Source organism: Pteropus vampyrus, unplaced genomic scaffold, assembly GCF_000151845.1.
Source record: "Pteropus vampyrus isolate Shadow unplaced genomic scaffold, Pvam_2.0 Scaffold10, whole genome shotgun sequence".
Lineage (NCBI taxonomy): Eukaryota > Metazoa > Chordata > Mammalia > Chiroptera > Pteropodidae > Pteropus > Pteropus vampyrus.
The window spans coordinates 6,241,817-6,268,157 of NW_011888791.1; the positions used below are offsets into that span (position 1 = coordinate 6,241,817).

A 26,341-nucleotide genomic window follows, 5' to 3' on the forward strand; every position below is an offset into this window, starting at 1 on the left:
ATCTCGAGTATTATAGACCCTGAAGGCCATATACAGTATTTGGTTAGTCTGTGGCCCCATTTGCAGCTTTTGAAGCTTAAGTCTGATATCAGGGGCTGACTGGCTAATAAAATGCTGGCCTAACAAAGCTAACCCTGCAGGGGAATTGGGGTCTACATTAGTCCTTTTTTTTTCTTCTTTCCCCCCCATGATGGCCTCCAGAAACTTGGTGCATCTAGGCATTCTCTCTTGGATATTATAATTCCAATCAGGATCAGCTACAGGTACTACCTCTGTTCCAGGGGCATGGCCCTGGGGGTTCCTAGCAAAGGCCTCATCTGCCTTCTGATGGCCCGCTGTTAGAATGTGGTCTTTTTCAATGATTGTACAGCAGGTGGCTAAAATAAATTGGATGTCTTTTGCTGGCTCTTCCCTGTTCTTTCCCTAGTCGGTCAGGCCACTCAAGCTCACAGAGAGTATGAAGTTTTCCTGGGGTCAACTTGATCCCTTAATTCCCTTAGGAGCCTTTTTAAAAAAAAAAAATTCTCAACATACAATTTAAGACAGTTGGCTTAGAGGAACCTTCCCCCATATTTGCCTTAGGGAGCTTCATAATAGAGGGGGAAAATAGACCTTAAGATTTCAAGAAAATAATTCAACAGAAAGCTCCTATGACAAAAAGGGCCAATTCTTAAGCCAAATTAATTAATTGCCCCCCCCCCATCCGCCCATATATTCCACCCTGTGTTGGTGATGCAAAGACAAACAAGGGTAGGTGCCTCCTCCAGAGAGGAGACCACTCTGGTGCTCATCTGGCTGCGTCCCGAAGGAGCTTAGGTGACACTTGGCCATAGTGGACTCAACTTTGTCACTATGCCACCCTGGACTGTATGCCATACACTGCAGAGCCACGGCTGAACTCACTTGGACTTTGTAACCTGTAGGGGATTTTAAGGGTTCCCAGCTGTGGAGTCATAAATTTGTACCTGACCGAGTCAAACCGACCTGACCACCCATTCACTCACTCATTCACACACCAGGTTAAAACATTGCCATCCCACTTTTGGAAGACCCTGATCTATGTCTTCCTGCCCTGGGAAGACCCTAATGTCTTCCTCACCTCGGAAGACCCTGATGTCTTCTAACTGAAGACTAGGAGGTGATCAAGCTCCTCTTCCATTCGGAGACAGGACCTGACTAGGGGGCTGAGGCCCTAGGCCTTACCTTATCCTGTGGCTCTTCCTGGTGCGTTAGTCTGTCCCTCCTATGAGTCCGGTTGGGGGCTCGGCCGTCCTGGGAGTCAGTGTGTCAGTCCGAAAGAGAACCCAAAATACTCATCACATGGTGTGCCTCCTCGTTTGTCTCAGAGCCCCTCTGCCCTGGCCTGATCAAGCCAACAGTCCTGCGGCTCAAAGGGCCGGCGTGGTTGGAATCTCGCTGGGGCCTTCAGAAATGTTGCAGAAATGTTACTAAACAAGACCAGCGAGAAACCAAGCACCACTTGGAGAGTGAAAAACTCAGGTTTATTACACTGGCAGTCCCAGAAGAGCTAGCGCTCTGAAGATCTGGGCCGGGGCTCAGGGGTAACCTTACTTTTATAGGGCTTAACAAGCAAAGTCAATACATCTGTTCTTAACAAGCAAAGGCAATACATTTGTTATCTAGACAGAACAAGCAAAGGGGAGGGTGAGTCTTCAGTTGATCTCAAGGTCACCTGTCCCTTAGCCCTTTGAGGCAAGCATGTCTACAGTTTACAGTGTTAGCCATTTGAGTGGAAAATTCCTCTTCAGAACTACTATGTGTTGTATACTTTGTGGGATATTTAACAAACAATGAGTGCATTTTACAGTTTTAAGTCTATAGCTAGCTATAAGCAAGATACAATCTCACATCCTCCTCTTTGCCTTTATCTGCATCGAGCTTGTATTCCTGGAAGCCATAAGCTTAGATTTCTCCAAAGTCAGTGGTCTCTTGTTCAGGGATAAACTGAAGAAGTAATCACATTTTAAATAATGTCAGTTTTCTTCAGTATTGTAGACATTCACAGGCAAAATTTCACTTTTATCTCTCGGGTAAGGTCAGCAGCAAGCCCTACCCAGATATTTGCAGTGACCTTGCTTTTACACAGGGCTTGTGTTCTGTTCACAGAGCACCTTTGTAAATCTCAATGTAGAGAGACTTAAGTGAATGCAATTTAGAATGCCCTCAAGAGTAACCTGTCCAAAGTGAATGTAGGCCAAGTTTGCATCTTGTCTTGTAATATTAAAAAATGGGGGCTTTGGGTTATTTTGCAATGTTTTCTAAACTGATTATCCAAAACAGAGGCTCAGTGTATGCCAATTCTTTACATGCATTGCAAGACTAAACAAGTACCTTTTGAGGTTCATCCATCACAATTTATGATGCATTAAGCTAAATTTTATGTTCTCTCAGGCTGGTGTTAGGGGATTTTCAATATTCGGACAAAGAAATTGCATTTGGGGAAAGGGATTTCTCTTTTTCCATGGAATTTCTTTAGTTCTGTAGAATCTTGTTATGTGCTGTTGGAGCCCTGTTATATTCTGGTCCTAATCACAGATTGATTTTAAGCATTTGAAATCTTAACTGGTAGCAGGAAATGACTTTAAATTAACATTGTATGAACTACCATAAATTGTTCACTGAAAGAGAGTGTTTAATTATAAACGAAGGAACCTGCTTCCCAGTTGATTAACTGTATTAAACACTTTATATTTTCAAAGTTCTACACTACTGCTAATAAGCTATTTCTTACAATGAGTCTCAGGGGGTGCCTAATACTATCACTTCCTATTTTTATAATTGATGCACTTGACCCATAAAAATTATATTGCCCATATTGGACCACATAGAAATGAAAAACTGGAATTAGGTTTCACGTTCTTAATGTACCTGTGCCTAGTTTACAGAGAATGCTCTTAGTTTTCTGAGAAGCCAAAGTTAGAAAATCAAAAAAATTTAGCAGTCCTCTGTTAGTATAAATGGCCATGCACACGTACACACACACACACACACACACGCATACACTTTTTTTCCTCTTAGAATATTTTTATTCTGTATCCAAAACCAGATATTTTATTGTTGCGTAACATAAAACAAACTGAAAGAGAATGCTCTTCAGTCAAATGGTCCATGTTGCTTATTCTAAGATACCTTAACTTTAGCTCACTTGCAAGACTCATTTGTTTTTCTTTTTAGAATTTGTCATTTGGAAGACTAATATGATTGACTGTGGCCAAACTGTGAAATTGTCTGATATTGAGATCACATAATATATATATATATTTTTTTTAATTTTTAACATTTAATTTTTTTTAAATCCCCTCCCCCCACCCCAGTAACCACTAGTCCATTGTCCATGTCCATGAGTCTCTGTTTGTCCTGTTCATCTGTTGCTTTTAGGTTTATATCCCACATATAAGGGATATCGTGTGATTTTCAACCTTTTCTGTCTGGCTTATTTCGCTTAGTATGATTATTTCAAAGTCCATCCATGTTGTTGCAAATGGCAGTATTTCATCTCTTCTAATGGCTGAGTAAAATTCCATTATATATATGTACCACATATTTTTTATCCAATCATCTGTTGTAGGACACTTCAGTTGCTTCCATGTCCTAGCCACTGTGAATAATGCTGCTATGAATATTGGTGTGCAAATATCTTTTCAGATATGGGTTTTCAAGTCTTTGGCGTAAATAACCAGTAGAGGATTTGCTGGATCATGTGGTAGATCAATTGTTAGTCTTTTGAGGAACCTCCATACTGTTTTCCATAGTGGCTGTACCAATTTGCAGTTCCACCAGCAGTGTATGAGGGTTCCTATTTCTCCACATCTTCTCCAACATTTGTTATTACTTGTCCTGTTAATTACAGCTATTCTAACAGGTGTGAGATGGTATTTCATTGTGGCTTTGATCTGCATTTCCCTAATAGTTACGATGTTGAGCATCTTTTTATATATTTGTTGGCCATTTGTATGTCCTCTAGGGAGAAGTGCCTGTTCAGGTCCTCTGTCCATTTTTTGATTGGATCATTTGATTTTTTGTCGTTATTGAGTCATATGAATTCTTTGTGTATTTTGGATATTAGGCCCTTATTGAAAGCGTTGTTTGCAAATATATTTTCCCATTTGGATGATTGTCTCTTTACCTGGCTGACAATTTCTTTTGCTGAGCAGGAGCTTTTTAGGTTGATGTGGTCCGATTCATTTATTTTTGCTTTTACTTCCCTTCTTTTGAGATCAAATTCATAAAATCCTCTTTAAGTCCAAGGTCCTTGAGTTTAGTTCCTATGTTTTCTTCCACGCATTTTATTGTTTCAGGTCCTTAATCCATTTTGAGTTAATTTTAGTGTGTAGTGATAGACAACAGTCCAGTTTCATTTTTTTTCAGTTGGCTTTCCAGTTTTCCCAGCACCATTTATTGAAGAGGCTTTCCTTTCTCCACTGTATGTTTTTGGATTTTTTGTTAAAAATTATTTGCCCACATAAATATGGGTTTACTTCTGGACTCTCGATTCTGTTCCACTGGTCCGTGTGTCTGTTTTGCTGCCAATTCCATACCGATTTGATTACTGTCACTTTGTAGTATAATTTGAAGTCTGGCAGAATGATGCTCCAGCTTCTTTCTTTTTTCTCAGGATGGCTTTGGCAATTCGAGATCTTTTGTGTTTCCATACAAATCTGATGATTTTTTGTTCCATTTCTTTAAGAAATGCCAATGGGATTTTAATGGGGACTGCATTAAATCTGTATAATGCTTTAGATAATATGGTCATTTTAACTATGTTGATTCTTCCAGTCCAAGAATATGGAATATCTTTCCATTTCTTTGTATCTTCTTCAATTTCTTTTAATAGGGTCTTAAAGTTTTCATTATATAGATCCTTCACATGTTTCATTAGATTTATTCCTAGGTATTTTATTCTTTTCGTTGCAATTGCAAAAGAAACTATTTTTTCAACTTCTTTTTCTGACACTTCATTATCAGAGTATAGGAACGAATAGATTTTGAACATTGATTTTGTATTCAGAAACTTTACTGTAGTTGCTTATTGTTTCTAGTAGTGTTCTTGTGGAGTCTTTAGAGTTTTCTATATAGAGAATTATGTCATCTGCAAATAGTGACAGTTTGACTTCTTCGTTTCCTATTTGGATGCCTTTTGTATCTTTCTCTTGCCTGATTGCACTCGTTAGGACCTCCAATGTTATACTGAATAACAGTGATGATAGTGGACAGCCTTGCCTTGTTCCTGATCTTAAAGGAAAGATTTTTAGTTTTTCACCATTAGGTATAATGTTGGCTGAGGGCTTGTCATATATGGCCTTTATTATGTTAAGGTACTTTCCTTCTATACTGATTTTGTTAAGTCTTTTGATCATAAATGGATGCAGTATCTTGTTGAAGGCTTTTTCTGAATCTATTGATATGATCATATAATTCTTATTTTTTAATTTGTTTATGTGGTGCGTCACATTAATTGATTTGCATATGTTGAACCATCCCTGTGCTTCTGGCATGAAATCCACTTGATCGTTGTGTATAATCTTTTTTATGTTGCTATATCGGTTTGCTCATATCTTATTTAGGATTTTGCATCTGTGTTCACGAGAGATATTAGTCTGTAGTTTTCTTTTTCTGTATTATCTTTACCAGGTTTTAGTATCAGGGTAATATTGGCCTGATAAAATGAATTGGGAAGTATTACTTCCTCTTCAATTTTTTGGAAGAGTATGAGGAGAATAGATATTAAATCTTTGAATGTTTGGTAGAATTCACTGGTGAAGCCATCTGGTCCTGGACTTTTATCTTTTGGTAGGTTTTTGATGATTGTTTCAATTTCCATACTGCTGATCAGTCTATTCAGATTTTCCAGTTCTTGTTGATTTAGTCTAAGAAGGTTGTATTTTTCTAAGAACTGGTCCATTTCTTCTAAGTTATTAAATTTGGTGTTATATACTTTTTCATAGTATTCTTGTATTATTCTTTGTATTTCTGTGGCGTTTGTTGTAATTTCCCCTCTTTCACCCCTGATTTTGTTTGTGACCTTTCTCTTTTTTCAGGAGTGAGTCTAGCCAGGGGTTTGTCAATTTTATTAACCTTCCCGAAGAACCAGCTCTTTCTTGAATTTATTTTTTCTGTTTTTTGTTTGTTTGTTTGTTTGTTTGTTTTTAATTTCATTTGTTTCTGCTCTAATTTTGATTATTTCTTTCCGTCTGCTGACTTTAGGCTTCATTTGTTCTTCTTTTTCTAGTTTTTTAAGATGAAGCATTAGGTTGTTTATTTGGACTTGTTCTTGTTTTTGGAGGTAGTGATATGAACTTTGTAGTGATATGAACTTTCCTCTTATGACCACTTTTGATATGTTGTAGTATCATTGTCATTCGTTTCTATGTATTTCTTGATTTCTCTTTTTATTTCTTCTCTGACCCAGTTATTCTTCAGTAGTATGTTGTTTAATTTCTATGTATTTGGGGTTCTTTTCGCTTTCTTTTTGCAGGTGATCTCTAGTTTCAAAGCATTATGATCAGAGAATATGGTTGGTATGATTTCAGTTCCCTTATATTTGTCGAAACTATCTCTGTGTCCTAGTATGTGGTCGATCCTTGAGAATGTTCCATGTGCACTACAGAAGAAGGTAAAAGCAGCTGTTTTGGGATGAAAGGTTCTGTAAATGTCAATTATGTCCAATTGGTCTAATGTATCATTTAAGTATGTTATTTCCTTATTGATTTTTTTTATTTTGAATGATCTATCCATATCTGACAGACAGTGGGGTACTTAGGTCTCCTACTACGATAGTGTTTTGGTCTGTTTCTCTCTTTAGTTCTGTTAGTAATTGCTTTATATATTTCAGGGCTCCCTGATTAGGAGCATAGATATTAATAAGTGTTATATCTTCTTGGTGCATGATTCTCTATATCATTATGAAGTGTTGTTCAGTATCTTTATTCTTTATTCTTTTTATTCTGAAGTCTATTTCATCCGATATTAGTACTGCTATTCCCACTCTTCTCTGAATGTCATTTGCTTGAAATATTATTTGTGCCCCTTCACTTTGAACCTATATTTGTTTTTGGAACTGAGATGTGTCTCCTGGAGCATATGGTTGGGTTTTGTTTTTTGATCTAATCTGCAACTCTGTGCCTTTTTATTGGTGAGTTCATTACATTTACATTTAGAGTGATTATTGAAATATGAGGTCTTCTTATAGCCATTTCATCTTTTGGTTTCTGGTAGCTCTGTGTTTCCATTGCTTCCTTGTCCTTGTGTTTCTGTTTTCTTTATTTTGGTTGGCTTCTGTGAGTTTTTCCTCTGGTTCTTCTTGTTTTATGTTATATAGTTCAGTTCTGAATCTTTGGCATGTAGCTACCATTACGTCTATGTAAAGGATAGTTTATATATATATATATATATATACAGTCATCCCTTTTCTTCTGCAGGTGCCTTGTCTCCATTCCCCTTTGTGAATTTAGATCTTTGAATCTTCCCCTTTTCAGTCATTGTTGTCTCAATTTGTCCCTTTGTATGCTGAACATTCATTACTATCTCGCTATAGTAAATCTCTTCTTATTTTAAGCTTATAATGCCCTGTTCCTAGTAAGGGTTTCACTCCTCTGCTTTTATCAGCCTACTAGTCACCTTACTTCTAATTATGTATTTTTTGTGTGTCATTTTGCTTTAGGTGAGCTTTCCCCTTTCAATATTTCTTGTAGTACAGGCCTCATAGTGTAGAATTCTCTTAATTTTTCTATGTCTGGAAAGGTCTTTATTTCTCCTTCATATCTAAAGGAGAACTTAGCTAGAAACATTATTCCTGGCTGGTAGTTCCTTTATTTTAATAGTTTGAATATTTGATTCCACTTCTATCTGGTTTGTAAATTTTGTGCTGAGACGTCTGACGATAATCTGATGGGTTTTCCTTTATAGGTTACTGTCTTCTTTTCCCTGGCTGCCCTGAGAATTCTCTTTGTTGATTTTTGATAATTTTAATACAATGTGTGTTGGTGAATGCCTTTTTGGGTTGAGATAATTGAATGTTCTATTGACTTCTTGAATACCAAGTTCCAGTTCATTCCTTAGATTTGGGAAATTCTCGTCAACTATTTGTCTGAAAATGCTTCCTACTCCTTTTCCTCACCTTCGAGAATTTCCATTATTCTTATATTTCCTCTCCTGATGATATCAACTAGTTCTTGTCTTTCTCTTTCATTATTTTTCATTCTTCGGTTTCTCTCTTCAACCTTTTGTTTTATTTCTAGATTTCTGTCTTCGATATCAGTGATCCTTTCCTCCATTTGGTCGACTCCATTTCCCAAGCTTGTTATTTCATTTTTTAAGTCTTGCAGTATGTTCTTTATCTCCAGAAGGTCTATTTGGTTCTTTTTTAAGGTTTCGATCTCCTTACTAACGAACTCATTCTGCTCATCTAGTTGTTTTTCAGTTCCTGAAATTGTTGATATGATTCGTTTCAGATCTCATTGCGTTTTTTTCAGAAATACCATCCTGAATTCTCTGTCTTTTAAATCACATATAGACATAAATAAGTTTATGTCTATAAACTTATTTTCTGGAGATTTTTCTCTTTCTTTCTGAAATGCCTTGTCAGCTTGGTTGTTCATGGTGTTTAATGGACTATTTCTCTGCCTGGGCATTAACGGAAATGTGTTCTGCTTTTTTTTTTTTTTCTAGAAAGAGGATTTATGATATAATCTTTCCTAGCCTGTTGCAAAGGTGTTTTACTTTTGGTTTCCAATAGATGGCGTCTAAGCATCTTGGATCTCTGCTTTATATAAAGTCTTAATAATTTCTTTTTTTTTTTTCTTGTAGATGCTTAATCACACTTGCTACCCTCAGTCTCAGTTCCTGTTAGTGTCAGAGACAGTTTTGGTAACGTTTGCTCAGATTCCCCTGGGGCTCCACACTGTTCGGTCTCTGAGAGTATGGGGAGAGGGGACTTCTGAGTTGGGGGGATGGGGTGTGCGGCTCAGCCTTGATTTCGCAACCACAGCCGGTAATAATCAATTATTGTTTCTCTGCCGTCCATGCTTTTCTGCCATCTCTGTTTCTCTGCCTTCTGTCCTGATGACTGGGCACTATCACCAGCCACGTGGAACTCACAGCACTCTCAGGCAGGGCTGTTCAGGAAAGTCACAACACCTTCTCCCCTCCCCCTCCCCCTCCAGGGAGCTCCAGCGGCTGCGAGAGGTAGCTTCTTTGTTTCTCTTAGTCAACCTCCCGACACAGGTTTCTGACCTGTGGTAGCTCTTATGCACAGATCCCATGCTCAGATGTGCTGATGTGCAGTTTGGGTGTTTTTTGTTGAGTTTTAGATGTTTGGCTTATTGTTGTTTCAAGGAGAGAGATCTGGAGACATCTCTCACTCTGCCATGTTTAATCTAATCTCAAGATCATGAAATATTGTGGCAATGAATTCATACTTAAAAACTCACTTGATTATATTGCTTTTTATCAAAAATATAATCATATATTTAGTATTATTTACTAGTTAATTATAAGATTTGAAATGTTTAACATTTTTTAAATTGGATTTAAAAAACTATTTTCCATGAGTAAAACTGTCCATAGCACATAAATGTAGATACTAATTTCATATATTTTTATCAGTGGCTTTTGAATTGTTTAATAGTTTAAATCTAATTTGTCTGTAAAGTTTGCAGTTCTCTCAATGTCAGTATCACTTTAATATCTCACTATGCAGAAAACAGCTGGAAAACAATAACTGCCTAGTAAATCAGTGTTAATCACTGACTGAAACATCAGCATTTTTTGTTGTGTTCATTTATGTCAACCAACACATAAATTTAGAATTAAATTTATTCTGAACGTATGCCCATGTGAAGCTATTGATACATTAATATACATACTTAAATATTCAAAATCGCGAATTGTTTGTTTAAAATTTTTATTTAGATTTATCATTTCTCTACAGAAACAAGATAAGGAAAATTCTTACCAAATGAAAGGAAACTCTCATTTAAATGTTATGGTACTAACAAAAGTAAATGTTTCCTGATATAATAATTTTTAGATTTATTTTTTAAAAGGTATATTCTATAATCGTATGATTTGCTTTGTGCAATAGAAATTTAATTACATTCAAATTATATATGCACAATACTATATACTAAATATTGTAGCCAGATATAGAGATTTTCAGCACATTTCCCTTTCTAGATACTATAAAGTCATATTTTGGTGCTTATTAAAATATAAATATATGACTCTAGGTAATAGGGTACTATAATTTCTCCTAATTTTATCTTAAAGTCATGTACTGATAAAGATAATGTTCTGATATGTACTGATAAAGGAATAGCTAAAGTTAATAAACTGCATTTTATGGTGGAAAAATATAACCAATAACAATATAAGAATGTGATTTAAATATTTGTCTTTTGATGTTTTTATTAAGATTGAAGCTTTGTGCATTTTAATATTTTGGAAATTTCTCCTATGATATTCAGACTTTCTCAATCTTATAAAAAATTTCACATATATGCAGCATGTGGTTTTTACAGACATAACTATTATAAGTATTGGGTGTATAAACTGGACTATAATCAACTATAATCAATGAGTACACAATTTACAATGCATGAGAGTCAGGAATATTTTGTTCATCTCATGTAATAAGGCCATTGCCTAGTGTCTAGTCCTGAACAGGAGTCCTATATATATATATTTTGAATAAAAAGAAAGATAAAAACATTGTTTTTGATGTTTTTGTATTGCTCCTTACTGAGATGCAAACAAGAAAACAGATAAAATATTTGGGGATCTAGAGTAAAAAAATAAATAAAAGCAAAATTTTTAAAATTTAAAAATGTATTAATCTCTAGCACACTTTTACATAGTTCTATAGATTGTTATGGTTTTCCTGGCCTTTATTGGACCAACTGAGGAAAATCGGGTTAAATTCAGGGACATTTACCCAAAATGCAATTAGAAGGCCTCCAGTATCTGCAAGTTCTCTAAATTCATATCATTTTTGCCAATGTCATTATATATTTAGTTTTAATAGTAAAAGTGAATGAATAATTTTTATTCTGATTATTATATTTCACAGCATATGTTACATATCATTATATAGGGATGTTAAGAGAGAGGGAAGTGGACAGGATGTCGGAAAAGAAAAATGTATGTGTATAAGAGAATCACTGCTATAAAAAGGAGCAAACTCTGTTCCATATTGAGTCCTACGATGTCATTCAAAGTTCAGAACTGGAGCCCTTAGGAAACCCATAGAGACTCCCCCAGCAGCCTCTGGCAGTCACCACTACTGAAACAGGCTGTGAGAACAGCACTGGCCTTGGCGCCAGAAAACACTGCTGTTAGGATATGAACACAGCATGTTTTCTAAGCCATTTGCAAAGAGGTTCTTTTGGTCATATGCATGAGAGAGCCCAGCAAAGTTTTAACTAGAAACATCTATGTACGGTTGAATAGAGCAGTTGTAGCAAATATTTTGAAGAAGAAAACATTTTTTTTTGTTTCAGGTTATTTCAATATATGAAAATGTCTCATAAAGTGAACCGACTCAATTCTTACCAAACTAGTTTGGGTCAGTATATAGATGCAACTTTAGAAAAAAATTCTGTAATATGATATTTGTGCAATATTTGAGTTGTTTGAGAAGTTGTGCCATAATTAAGGAATGATATAAGTAAGGAATTGTGCTTAATACTATTACTTTTAACTCTGAATCCTAATAACTTTAAATAAACAGGTTATCTCATTTGTTCAATAACAGCAAGGTTTAAGTATCATATACAGACCTAAAGGATTTTTTTTTTATACCACTGGAAAATAATATCTAATTGATAAAAATCAGTGTTTAGAATCTCTAAATGACTTAAGTCTTTATGTTATTTACAGGTTACCTAAATGAGGTTTTTTGATATGTATTAAATAACCAATAAACATAGATACATTTTATTTTAGTTTGTTTAACTTATTTCACTCCAGAGAGATAATTACCTAGAGTGAATAAATTCCTAACATTATGAAAGTAACACTAACTACTTATGGAATTTTTATGTTTTAGCATTAAAAAAAGGACGATTTTGGATCACACCAGATCCTTATCACAAAGATGACAACATCCAGATTGGGCGTGAGGTGAAAATATCTTGCCAAGTAGAAGCTGTCCCTTCTGAGGAGTTAACATTTAGTTGGTTTAAAAATGGTCGTCCATTACGAAGTTCTGAGCGGATGGTTATTACACAGACTGATCCAGATGTCTCCCCGGGAACCACAAACTTGGACATCATTGATTTAAAATTCACGGATTTTGGGACATACACATGTGTAGCATCTCTGAAGGGAGGAGGAATATCTGATATCAGTATTGATGTTAATATATCCAGCAGCACAGGTAAGAAGCATATTATGATGCAAAAGATGTTCACAGTGAGAATCATTCCTTAAATGGTTACCAGACGAAATAATCTTCAGTCGACCTAAGAACATTTTTGTTTTTAAAAAGTCTTCTAAAACCAAATACTAACCTTTTGAATGCCTAATAAATATCATGTTATGAGTCATTGCTACTTCTATTCAATTTAGATTTAAACAAGATTTTACAGAAATAATGCAAATAAAATTAAATAATATTGACTATGATAGATGTTGGCTTCCTGGTAAATAGTGCCAGTTTGTTTGTTTGTTTGTTTGTTTTATTAACTAGAAAACTTCTTTACAGTCTGAAATTATATTAATTAATAAAGTTAAACAACAAATGTCTAAAGAGTTAAGACAATTTTCATAGATTTTAAACAGGAGAAATTAATTCTTAGATGAAAATATTAAAAGAATATATAAGAATATTCAAATATAAGATATAGAAAAAATGTGTTTTCTACCAACAAAAACTAATGATAAACTTGTTAAAGTTGTAATCAGATGTGACTTTTTGAAGAACCTTATGATAGAATCTCTTCACAATGAGAATGGTTAAATATAAAAATATACTAGAGTGAAATTCTTTTGGGGAGGATTAAAAAATGAAAATATGTTATCAATTTCTCTCAATTAAATGTACATCTATAAATGAGGAAAATTATAGAACTTTTATATGGAAGGACACATTAGCTTAACTCTTAGGATATCTATTTTAAAGCCTTGTGATTCTATGAACTGCAATCAGTATGCAACTGGAGAATTCCAAAGGAGCCTTATTTGTTTTGCCAGTTTATTACTAGATTGAATTTTAAGATTTTTATATAATCTTATTTATATATTTATATAATATGTGTTGAAAACAGAGCACAAATGTAGTTAGCAGATTTATTCTGTTTTAAGGAAATTTAAATCGATGACTTTCCCTTTGCAGTCAGGCAGCATTTTGACTTGTATGTTAACAGATTAACCTGTAATTTTGTGTCTTCTCATGATTCCAAACTGCAGTGCATACTGGATTAATTTTACTCCTTAAGGAATATAGATCCATACTTCAGGCTAACCAAATGTGCTTACTTTTCACCATTCTGCATTATTTCTAAGGGATATTCAGTTTTTATCAGCGACAATTCATGTAAAACTTAGTCAAGGTGATGAAAGATATATTTTTTGGACAGATGTTTTTTTTCAAGATAAACGACAACCATTTTTTTTAATCTAACCTATATTTTAAAATTGGTGCTGACACTAGGAGATGGACTCATTTTAGGATATCTAATAAAAAGCTGTTGATATGCTCAGTCTGTCATCACTCATTTATGTATTCATTCAATCAACAGATATTCATTCATTGCCTACATCAGTGTGCTAGGTGACATCCCACATATGATATTTCTCATAAGAGTAGGAGCAATTTTGTAAGATCCAGGATCATTCATCTTTATTTATGAGGCACAATTTTCCAGAATTGATCTACGCTTAATTATAAGTGTTGCTTTGTTTCATGGTTTGCCTGGTTTTATTAGCTTGTTTCTTTTTTAGAACCAGCAACACAAAACTAGATCCAAAGAATTAATGCTCTTATCTAAACAGACTTGTCTGATGGGAGCACAGTTCATATACAGTTAAACTTAGACACAAGAGGAACACAGATGAAGAGAAGAAAGGAGCATTATATAGTTAATCACAAAATGAGCCCTAACATTCATTTCTAAATATACTAGTTATATTGCTTATTTGAAACTATCTATTGTAAATGACAAAGTAGAGAAGATAACTAGCATTGATTAATGAAATTTCCCAAAATCCTAAAAGAAAAATGCCAAAAGATCATCAGAAATGCAGAAAATACTCAAAAAATGCCATAGTAATAAAAGTTTACTTATACGATTAAAGTTTCTTCACTGTTATTATTTTGTCTGGTTACCAAAACAATACTAGAGATAAAGTTGATATATGAATCTAAGACCTCCTCCAAAACAATCCCCTTTGCTGTTCCACTCAGCACAGACAGACTTGGTTATTGTCTGTCTCCTTTTCAGAATTAACACTCCGTAAGACAAAGTCTAGGACTTTGTCTGTATTGTTCATTGTTGCAATCTCAGCATCTGGAACAATACATGGCACTTAGTGGGTACTCAATAAATACTTATTAAATAAAAAGATGAACTAATTTGTGTACATAGCTTTTCTTTAAAGTTTTCTTTCCTCCTATTACCTCTGCAAGATAGGCATTTGATGTCTCTCTTCCTGCGCTTGTAATTTTCTGCTGACTTTAAGAAGTTATTTAACAGGCCAATTTATACTATGATTTAATGTGTTGTCACTCTCAGGAGCGAGACTGGCTCCATAATTTTTGACATACAGTGAAAATTAAAAAGTGAGTCTCTTATTCAGAACTTAATAAGAATTTCACAATGACAACATGAGAACATTAAACCAAGCACAGGACCCGTAGAGTGGCTGCACAGACAGCATTCCCCTCAGGCTGGCCTGCATAAGGGATTGTATTTTGATAGAGAGGCCTGGAGAAGATGATGTTTAACCTAAAGGATGAGTTCACTGAAGGTGATTATATATTCTATCTTCATGCTGAAACTGGCTGATGTTCCATTTTGCTTATAGTAGGGTATAATACTAGAGTACAGTATAAAGTTTTGTAGATTTGAAATTGCCTGGTTCGACTGATAGCACTAGAAATAATTTTTATCCCCACATAATGGAAGACTACACTTAAAGTGGTGCTTTAATCTGAAATATAGAGATATTACTGGGCATAGAGTTTGAATAGTGAGAATGAACAAGCTTATAGCATGGAGAAAAATCTTGAACCATATTAATTCTATGAACCATATAGGATTCAGAGGAAATTCCCCCAAAGTGAGTGAGTGAAGTCAAAGAGAGGACACTACATCAAGACATAAGTAAACATGTGAGGACCTCTTAAATTTGGAGTTTTGCTGGTTATATTAGTACGATTTAAGGGAATTTAGAATTAACCAAATGGCCAGTTTTCTTATGCATTAAACATTTTCTTTATGTTAAATGTAAACTATTTTAGGGTGTATTTTAAACATTAATTTTTTTTTCTGAACCTATTGTTTTTCATACAAAATCTTATATTGATTCCTAGTTGTTACTGTATTTTAAGAGACATATGTGAAATTTATTAAGATGAGGAAGAGGTACCAAAAGGCACTTCTGCCTAATACAGTTTGAAAACCAATTTTTTAAAAATGACAAAGTCATGTTTCTAGATATTTTTTGAGGACTTTCAAATTGAAATATAAAATATATCAGGAAGGTAAAATCCCAGTATACATAATTATTCATATTTTAAAAAAACAGTGATTTGATTTTAGAAAAAAACTTTGAAGAGAGAAGTTTTATGTATTTTGGAGTTTGCTTCATGCATTTGACTGAATAATAAAAACTATGATATAGGTGATGATAGATCATGTCTTATTTTCACATTAATTAAACATTATTAACTTTTTCCTCCTGATTCTATAAACATTTAAATTGTTTTATGTGAACATTTGTTGTCTTATCAATTTAAAAGTTGTGTTTCTTGTAGATTCTTTTACTGTATTATTGCTATGTATCTGGCTCTATGTTATATGGTTAATGGACAAATGGGCCTTGTTTTAAGGAGCTTGTGACATAAGTTGTCAAATTACTTAGTCGTCAGATGACTTAGAAATTAGGCACAATAAACAGTGGGAAGGAAACTGTGCTTAAAATGTGATCGGACTTCTGCAGGAATTGTGAATGCTTGTGTCAATATGGGCGCAAGAAAGTTTTACAGAAAAATGACATTTGAATTAAATCTTGATGAAGTAGCACTGTGATAGTGACAGTAGAGGGAGGGTACATTTAGCAAAACATACCAGAGAATGAAGAAATTCCCAGCAATATTATGTGATTCTTTCATTTCTTGTTTTTACTATAGGATTAATAATAATCGATATTAATACAAGCAAGTTATATATGTTTTTCAACTTTATTATTATCATTACTTAAGCTATATTTTATCTGACCAGACTGAAGGTAACTTAAAAAACACATTGTAGTAAATTTATCAATTAAAAATGAAATATACTGGAATTTTAATTGTTACAATTCAATTTTATAAAATTAAAATTCTTCACATACTTGTTAAAAAATGCATATAAATTTTAGCCTAAAATTCTGGCAACAGTTAAATCAACTTTTAAAATATTGTCACTTGGTTGTTATTCATTCACATAAATATAATTGTTATAGTAATTTTTTTAATTTTCAGAGGGCTTGCTGAAAAATATTTTATTGCTTCCTCCAGTGCTGTTTCATGGTAAAGTCCCTAGGTGCTCGTTAGTTTTCATGTATTCTTTTGTATGACCTGACAAATTTGTGAGTTTACAGTAAACTCAGAAGCATCTGCATCACGTCTAGAAAATGTAAACAGTGAGACTGGTGATCTGTGGAATTCCTATGGTGAGTCATCTGGTGGGCAAATATAGCAGAGACTCAATACTGATTTGATGATGTTTTTCTCCCTTGTTAGAGAACACAAACATTTTATACCATAGAAAATAGAACAAGATTTAGAGGATTAAACCAGAGATATCAGCAGAAGCATAGGTACACAGAGGTGACCAATGGAGAAAATTAGTTTGAAATTTTGGCTTTCCTGCTGACTATCTGACTGGTTACTATAATTACGATAGTTCGCAAATGTCTTCACGAGTATTTGCATCTGTGAAACAAAATTTCTTGATAATGTAGGGCTATGATACACAAGTAATAAGAATAATAAACATAGGACAAAAGAAAAATGATTATGTTCACTTTATTAGATTAATTTCTTTACCCTTTCTATTTAAAGAATAGGAACTCATGAAATTCTGCTGCTTAAAACCGAAGTCTCTAGAATAACTTTAGGGAATAATTGATTGTTTTATGTAAGAGGAAGTCATAAATAAGACTAACACTTGTAAGACCTGATGATGCTTTGATCAGAGGAAGCTTCCATATAGTAAAAAGTTATGTCATTGGTTCCTGAGTTACTAGACACAGGAAAATTTTGCCTCCTTGATTCCAAAATTGTGAGGTTCAATCCAAGACCTCCAAATTAATGATAGAGAACAGAGGTCAGCCATAATTTTCTTTAAAGAGTCAGATAGCAAATAATTTTGACTTTGCAGACCATGTGGTTTCTGTCTCAACTATTCTACTCTGTTCCTCTAGTAGGAAAGCTGACACAGACAATAAAATAAATAGGCATGGCTATGTCCAATAAAATTTTAATTATAAAACAGACGGTGGGCCATATTTTTCCCACAGGCCAAATTGTGCTGATCTCTAATCTAGACTTTTGAAACCCTATTAAGAAATAAAGTAAAAATTCTGAACTCTAGGGACTTATTAGCAATTTAAGGTAAACCTGCATGTAACTAACTATTGTCTATGCAAACATTAATATATTTTCTATAGATAGTGGCAAAAATTTCAGTTTTTCTTTGTTCCTTGTTATTGAGTCCTTGGTTAAACTGATCATTGTCTGTGAGGTTGATCCAAATTCTAGAATTATGCTGCAAGGAATCTTGAGATTACTTTGCAATTTCTGGTCTCATTCCTAACAGAAGATTTTCTGCTCCTATCTCTATTCTGTCTGTGACCTCTTTCATCTATCTTTTGTCTCTGTTTATGTATCTATATATCTATATCCGTCAATCTATATATCTTTTATCTCTGTGTATATATATTCTATATATATTAATTGGCTGAGGAGACGATGAAAAAACTCAACTTTAAAAAAATGAGATACCCTCTGAATTTTAGAGACTCCAGATTATGGAGTTATTTTTTTCTTTTCAGAATAGCTAATTGGCTACTTTTCATACTGGCCTCAGGCAGGACTAGCTCAGAGAAACTGAATTTACTGTAAGGGCTGAAACTTCTTTTCTCTCAGTTGATTTTTGTGTTTATTGGACCAGGTATTATAACTGTCCTTGATAAGGGCCGGGAAGAAGCATAGCGTGTTTTGCAGCATGTCAATAGGGAAACTGTCACCCTAAAAAAAAAAAAAAAAAAAAGTGAATTATCTCTTCTACAACCTTTACAACTTTCTTTTCATAGGCTTTCCTCTTTACCTATAGCTTTGAGACTTGAACAAAATATGGCTAGCAGATATCTTTACCGTGGTACTTAGAGCCTTAAATTGCTATTGTGCTTAGTAAATTTCCCAGAGAGACACTGAACTGTGAAATACTGTTTTTTATTGACCATGGACACAGAATATTCCTTAGGAAATATTGGGCTATGCATGCTTGTAGAGATACCTAATTCCTTTAATTTGTGTTTTCAGTATAGGATGGTATTAACATTAGCCTATACAGTAGACATGGTTATATAAATTCATAGTTAGGAATATAAAAATTTACCAAGAATATTTTATGCTTAACATTGCCTATTTGAAATTAGATTTTAATCCTTAATCATTCTTTTTATTTAAAAATTATTTAATAATTTGAGATTATTTCTTCTGCTCACTTATGTTAGTCTTACATTGTTCAGTGGCTGATGAAGATTTTCTACAAAGACGTGTAAATACAACAATCTGGAAATGTTTGGAGTGTCTAAGGGACTTTTCTGGAATCTATGTTTGAATAATATGGTTTTTATTCAGATTGTATGTTAAAAATAGAAGAAAAATAGCTGAAATAGCAAAGTTTTCTAAAGATATTTATACTCACACTTAAGTTTGAAAAAATGTCATTTTTCACATCAAATATTATTGTTTGTATTATTATTGTTGTTATCATTTAGCTTCATGTAGCATTGATAGAGATTATGGTGTTTGGAGCTTATGTTAGGTCTCTGTTGTCTTTGACATCAACCATTTAAATAGTCAGAAATTCATGCTTGAATGTTTTTAGAGTAAAGATAATTTCAGAAGGCTTAACAAGTGCCATATTAGAATGTGCTAAATGACCTAAGAGAGAAATTGCTAAATCATACAAAATAAAGGCATGAAGGATCAATTGGGAGCAGTTTATAAAGACCTCCTAAAACTTCTGAAGTTTTCTTGATGAAGATAGGAAATCCACCACAAGAAATAAACACAGTATTTACAGCTCACATCACTTTTTCTTTTTATTTGTTGTATATTTCACAAGCTCTCAGCCTTAATGAAACTGTCCTTAGTGGAAGAAGACTGAGGCTTGGAATTTTAAATTCAAGAGGCAAGGTTAACTGACAATGCAAGTAAGAATAATACCAAAGGTTCTTATATATCAAAGAGAAATTAGTATAGCTGTCATCCACAGTCCTGAGATTAATTCATAAAATAGTGTACACATTCAATTAAAAAAATATTTGTTCAACAACCACTATAGGAAAGGAGATATTAGAAGAAATGAAAAAATGTATAGGTTCTAATTCATAATGGATTTTATATCCTCATTAGAATATACTTGATAAACTTTAGTAACAGAAAAGGTCTAGTATTTGCTTTATAAACTGTCAGTGATACAGAAGCATACAGGATGAAAGTATTGAATCTGGTCAGCAAAAGTTCCATAGGACGGGTAGCCTCTGGGCTGGATTATGAGAATTATTTGACACTAGATCTTAAAAAAAAAAAAAAATGAATGTAGTTATATCTCACTAACAGAAAAAAGAATGACCAAAGAATGTTATCAAGGGAGCAGTATGATCAGATCGGTGTTTTGGGGAGCAATTCATTGGATAAATCTGCAGAGTTCCAAAAAGAGAAAATTAGAGGAAGAATGGTGGAGAAATCAAAGAAAACTTTTCCTCTGTTTCCCCAACAGTATAGAGTACCTTTGTTTGCATTGCGAGGATGAGTTCAGTGAGTCATTTAGAGAAAATTTGTGAGACAAGATAGAAAATTTTTATTAGGAAGTAATAAGGCAGTGGGCATAAGCAACACTTTACGTAAGGTGAGAGGAAAAGATACAACATGTTTAGTTAATAAGAAAAGCATGAGACTTGCTCGTGAACTTCATCTGAGAAATTAACCTCTTTGCATCTTAGATTTCTTATGTCTCCACTATAGCTTTGGAATATTTTTAAAAAACAGTTTAAGGAAAGAGAACGGAGGAAAAAAAAAAAGAACTTTAGCAAAAAAGAGCCTGCAGATTGAAGTGTGTGTTTGGGGAGGGAAACTATTTATTCAGCTGAAGAGATTGATAGGAATCAGATGAAGTGCTGTGGCATACTCACAACCTCTCCCATTAAGGGGCAGTTAAGTCAGTGACCAATGCTCTTGAGTGAATTTAAGAGAATACTTCACTGACATCAGGCAGCTTAATGTGGTGTAGAACCCTGGACTTGGGTCCAGGCCCAAATTTACTACATAATAGCTTTATGATCTTGGGTCTGGCTAGACCACAAAACTTTTCATCTATGGAATAAAGGGATCAGCTGGGTTACTGATTTCCAAGAGCTATTCCAATATTAACTAAAGATTTTTTTTTTTAATATTCTCAAGGGCCACTGAATGCTGGAATATGATAAATAATTAGTTGGGAATTTGACCTCCTATACCCGCTTCATTAGTTGGGAATTTGACCTCCTATACCTAACTTCAATCAGAGTTAAACATTTATCTCTTTTATATATAGGACTTCTATGTAAGATTATAGTTGGACAAAAGATTCTTACTCAAATTCACACACATATAGGTGTGCACACAGTATTAAGCCCACATAGTTGAAAACCATTTGCTTAGATGAATTTTTCAATCTCTTTCAAAGTATGCTGTGCTTTTAGTCTTCTCATTCCAGAATGTTATACCTTGGTTATTTAGAATATGGTAATGTCACATTCTGAATAAGAGATTTTAGGTTATAGAAGAGGTTTGAGGGGACAGATTGATTTGGGATTAGTTGTAGCTGAGTGCTTGTAAGACATCCTTTTGCTTTTGGTGACCAATTAGAAAACTAGGTTTGTTGACTGGGAGAAAGGTCAGAAGTAAAAAAAGGACTTCACAAGCGATTGTATTAATTAGATGTGGATGAACTTATCCAAGAAGAGAACATGAAGTGAAGATTTAAAAATATCCAAGGAGACGGTGGGGAAAAGTGGATACCATTAGGAAAATGAAAAAAGAATGGTCAGTGGATATCAAGAAAAAAGAACTCTTCAATTTGTGTGGAACAGGGGGATATCCAGTGGAAAACTTCCTGTATTTACAGTGTTTTTAGAGCCTTCAGTACCTTTTCATCAGCATGAAAAGGCTTGTGTGAAAGATCGTGTTTATCCCAAGTACTTTAATATTGATGCATAGATTCTGATAATAGAAGTGAGCTCTTATTTTCCTTTAAGTGAAAGGATTGTCAACTGAAGGTGGGAGGGAGGGAGGGTGAAAAGGAGAGAGAGAATAAAAGGAAAAATGAGAGAGAACAAGATTTACAGAAAGTAACAAAGTGATCTTTTCTCAGTGAGATCATTTAAAGGAATGAGAGGGAATTTTTGAAATGTTTTTAGTTGACCTTGTCAGTAAGCTTTCACTTGTTTTGAGAAATATAAAGTATATCAATATTTTTACCATTTATTTTTGGGGAAAGCATAAATGCAAAGATGGGCTGCATTGAATTAATTCTCAATTTTCTATAATAGTTCAATAACTATTAATCATGTTTACATATTAGAATTTTCTCACATAAAATTGAATCTATATAATTATGGAAATAATGTTGAATTTACCATTTTCCTCTAATTATCATCTTCAAATACCCAACTCTTTTCCTCTAAATATAAGAACAAAATTTCCACCTTACAAGTTATGGTTTAACAGTGGTTAATTAGCTCTTGTCTAGTTGCTGTGTCATGTGTTGAGGATTTCCTTCACTTGGCAATTAAATTCTTTTTGAAATTCCCAGATTACATTACAATAAGAACAGGTCAATGAGAAATAGGAAAGAATACTTGATTTATGCTTTCTATACCCTTCATCTTTTGATAAATGCAAGTAATGAGGAGATAGGAACTATTTGAATTTTAAATGACCGAATTTAGATTTCTTTACTCAATTGAGAAATGAATACCATTCCCACAATTTGCATTTAAATTTATAAGAACTAGTAAAGAATTAAAGAAAGACTTATGACACATTTATTCATTAACTGATTAAAAAAAAGTCTCTATCAAATTTATAGTTAATTGACTAAAAATTAGGGTATATTATGTAAACCATTATTAGTGAAACTTACTCCGGATCTTTTGACTACAGGAGAAGAAAGAGATGTGGGAAGTGCTATTATATTTCTACTTATGTAATTAAACACAGCAGATTTTTATGTTCATAGATGACACTACCAATCTACCGTTATCAACTGAGGAACAGAGAAGTAAATAGAAGTTCCATGAATACTAGATCCACAGATTGACAGTTTCAATACCATTTTGCTCTATGTGATAGCCAAAGCTCTAGAGTCCTAGATTTTCTGACATTAAATAGAACAATTATTTTATAGATTTAATTTGTAATATCTAAGTTTCTTCTTATAATTTGGAATGTGTTAAATCAAAGCTATTTCTTTTGGGAGCTTCAAAATATAAATTAGAACTACCATAAGTATAAAAACTTTACCCCTATATCTGTTTACAAATGAATAGCAAAATGGCCTAATTAATTTTAAGTCTTAGTTTTTCATTTTTCATTGTCGGATATAAATGAGATTAAGAAAGAGATTAAATTTATAAAATCATTACAGGTGAGATTTCAGTGGCATAATTTGGGGATATTTATGAATTCTGAATATCTATTTTTAAATTAAAAATTATTGGTGCAGATCCCCAGATTCCTTTTTTCTAAAATATTTTTTAAAGATTTCTGAATGTCTCAATTATTTACAATTATAGTTTTTAAATATTAGGGATATTTATAGATTACCTAGTGCCTTTCATTTTATAGAGAGGGAAAGAGGGCTCAAAAGCTTAGGTACTCGTTCACTTCCTATAGCCACATCCTAACTTAAGCTTAGATTCTCAGATTCCAATTCCAGTGTAAGAGTTTGCGGCATGCTGTAAAATGTATCATCTTACATGAAATGGATATTTCCCTTTACTATCTCAGGTGATTCTGCTATTCAGTTACACACTTGGACAAGGGCCTTGTATGAATGAATCACCATAGGCAGGTTTTAAAATATTCTAAAAGGGATTCAGGTAACATTCTAGTTGAATCACATGACTACGTTCTCTTTTGATGGAGGGTACAATACTCTCTCTTACTCTAAGAACACTTCACAGAGTTTTAGGATGTTAGGTCCTGTTTGCCAGTCTCAAATTCCACTCACAAAAGTGGGGCAAGGCCTTACCCTATTCTAACCTAGGCACATAACTTGAACAGTATTCATTTTATTAAAGAAGACCACTTTTAATGTTTTGTTATGTTAAAAATCCTCTTGTGCAGCTCAACATGATACTTGTCTTGTTCTAGCTTTCTAAGTAGAGTGAACCCAGGGTCTGGGTCTTTAAAATGCTACCTAACCACATCTGGAGTGTATATTCCTGAGTTTCATAATTTAAATAGTAACATTAACACTAAAATATGTATTAAAACTTATAACACATAAATATAGATCACATTGTCTATCATGAAGCATTTTTTAAAAAAAACTTTTATAGTAGTATAACAGAAACACAGAAGAAAACACATGAATTGCAAGCATGCAGCTTATATAACCACACCTAGTTTAAGAAATAAAGCATTAGTACATGCTGAAGCATTTCAAAGTAAATGACAGACCATATAACATAGAATTCTTATTTACAGAAAAAATCTAAGATTTTTGGATTGTTTATTATATTCCAGTTACTGGGCTAAATACTTTATAGTGAGTACTTCTTTGAAATTCTCAGAACACCATTTGAAGTAGATAGTTTTCTGATTATGCCCATTTTACAGATGAGACACGAGCTTTAGAAAGCATAAGTAGCTTTACTAGGCCTCACAGTTTCTAAGGAGTGGAGTAAAGTGTTGAACATAGGTCAATTCTGGTTGCAGAACCCAAGTTCTTTATATAAAACCCAGTCTCTCGATGGAATGAATGCAAGTAATGAGATTTCAGGCTCCAGAGATATGCTGTGAGAAATGTAATTTTGATGCATGAATCCTTCTCAGAAACCTCAAATCATATTGTGTCTGCCTTCTTACCTCTTTGACTAAGGAATTGGAGCCTGAGAAGCCCTATTGGATGAAAGTCAGCCTAAGAGGCAGCTTAGGAACAGGACTGAAAGCTTTAGAAAAGGGGACATGACAATGATTTGCAGGGGAAGGGAAGAATTGAGGACACCAGACTCTTCTCAAGTATATTACAGGTAAATAAATAAGCATTTCCCAAATTTTAGAAATGTTCTATCAGTAAAAAATGACTAGATTAAAAAGATGTGAAACTAGAAATATATCACTGCACTTAAAAAGAAAAGATTTCATGCACAATATGAAATATACTGGTAATTTAAATATGTGAAGTAGAAATGATAAAATGACAAGCAGTTCAAATGTCTGCATCTAAAATGCATTTAGTATGAATTACAGTCTACTATAAATGAAACATACGTAGTTCACTTTTACCAAGTCTGTCTAAATAATATTTGTAAACAAAATATATTTAGTTGACATTTAAATGGAAATATTCTTGCTTAGGAATAAAATACAATGTAAAACCATATTAATAAAGTAGTACTAAACTCTATTCATAGTCACATATTAGCTCAGAATAAGTTATGTATCATTCTGATCAGTGACATTGTATGAGTTTTTATGTGGTTTTAAAATTAGGCCCATATTTTTATTGTAGCATTCTATACTTCTACAGACTGACAGAATGGATCATAAAATGTACTCATGCATTGGTAGAATATTTGTTAATAAAGTCTTCATGTGTATAAGAAAACCCTTCTCCTATTTTTTTAATTGACCAGTTATCTACTAACGGATCTGTTAATTAAACTTCATTTGCTCTAAAGAACATGTGCCCCTGATCTGTTGATGGAACATTGTGTTCCCTGGTTGTTTCATTTTGCTCTTGACAAAGCATGAAAGAGCCAGCTTCGTTTTATGTCCAAATGTTTATTAAAATGGTGGTAGTGTCTGTTTCCACAGGATAAGGCACATTCAATGATACACAATCAGTGGTGTAATTAGGGAATTTGTAAACCACAGACATTGTCCAGTGTGATCATTTATAAGAGGCCTAACAATGTCACATGGATTTTACAAGGAGACAAATGGCCTTTTTATTATAGAAGTAAATTGATTTTTCTAGCCATTCTGCATTGAAGAGTTTACCACCGCGACCACAGTTGCTCTAGAAAGTAAAATAAATTATGGATTTCTTTAAAGCATTTTTCTTTTTCTATGCTTTCATAAAATGCATTTGATATATAATTTATAGTTTATCCTTTTAATTTAGAATTCTGTTATCCCCAGGAAAGCAATCACATAATTAACATGATCAGACAACTCTTTTAACTCACTGGTCTCTGGTTTTCATCGCAATACCCTGACCTTTGTGAAAATGGACAGCACTGACATTTTGTCATCCTCCTAAGTGAGGAATAGATGTATTTAGGAATGTCCAATCCTTACTACTTCACAGAAATAGAATGAGAACTGAGATATCTGTATTATGTGGCATTTTATGATAATATCCAAATACACCAATTCAATTATTATGTCTAATGGCAGAAATTTGCAACCTCTTTCCTTGGATGGCTGACTATTCAGATTAAAAAGGTTCATTCCTGTCCTTTCCAAAATATTCTTCAAATAGTTTCCTCATCTGAAATGCATGCGTGTCTCCATGACAACTGACAATAGTAAAGAGGTTTATTTATATGTGTAAATATATATTTATATATTATCTATAAAATATTTCTTTGACCTATGTGTACCCAGGCTCAGTAC

The 26,341-nt window shown here is 33.6% G+C and overlaps 1 protein-coding gene across 1 annotated transcript in view; it reads left to right on the forward strand.

The window, feature by feature from the left end:
• MDGA2 (MAM domain containing glycosylphosphatidylinositol anchor 2) overlaps nt 1–26,341 on the forward strand; it is an 815,380-nt gene that overhangs the window by 602,639 nt on the left and 186,400 nt on the right. The window contains exon 7 of the mRNA XM_023521599.1: nt 12,065–12,394. Within this exon, the coding sequence (XP_023377367.1) occupies nt 12,065–12,394 (330 nt within the window). The remainder of the gene's footprint in view (nt 1–12,064; nt 12,395–26,341) is intronic.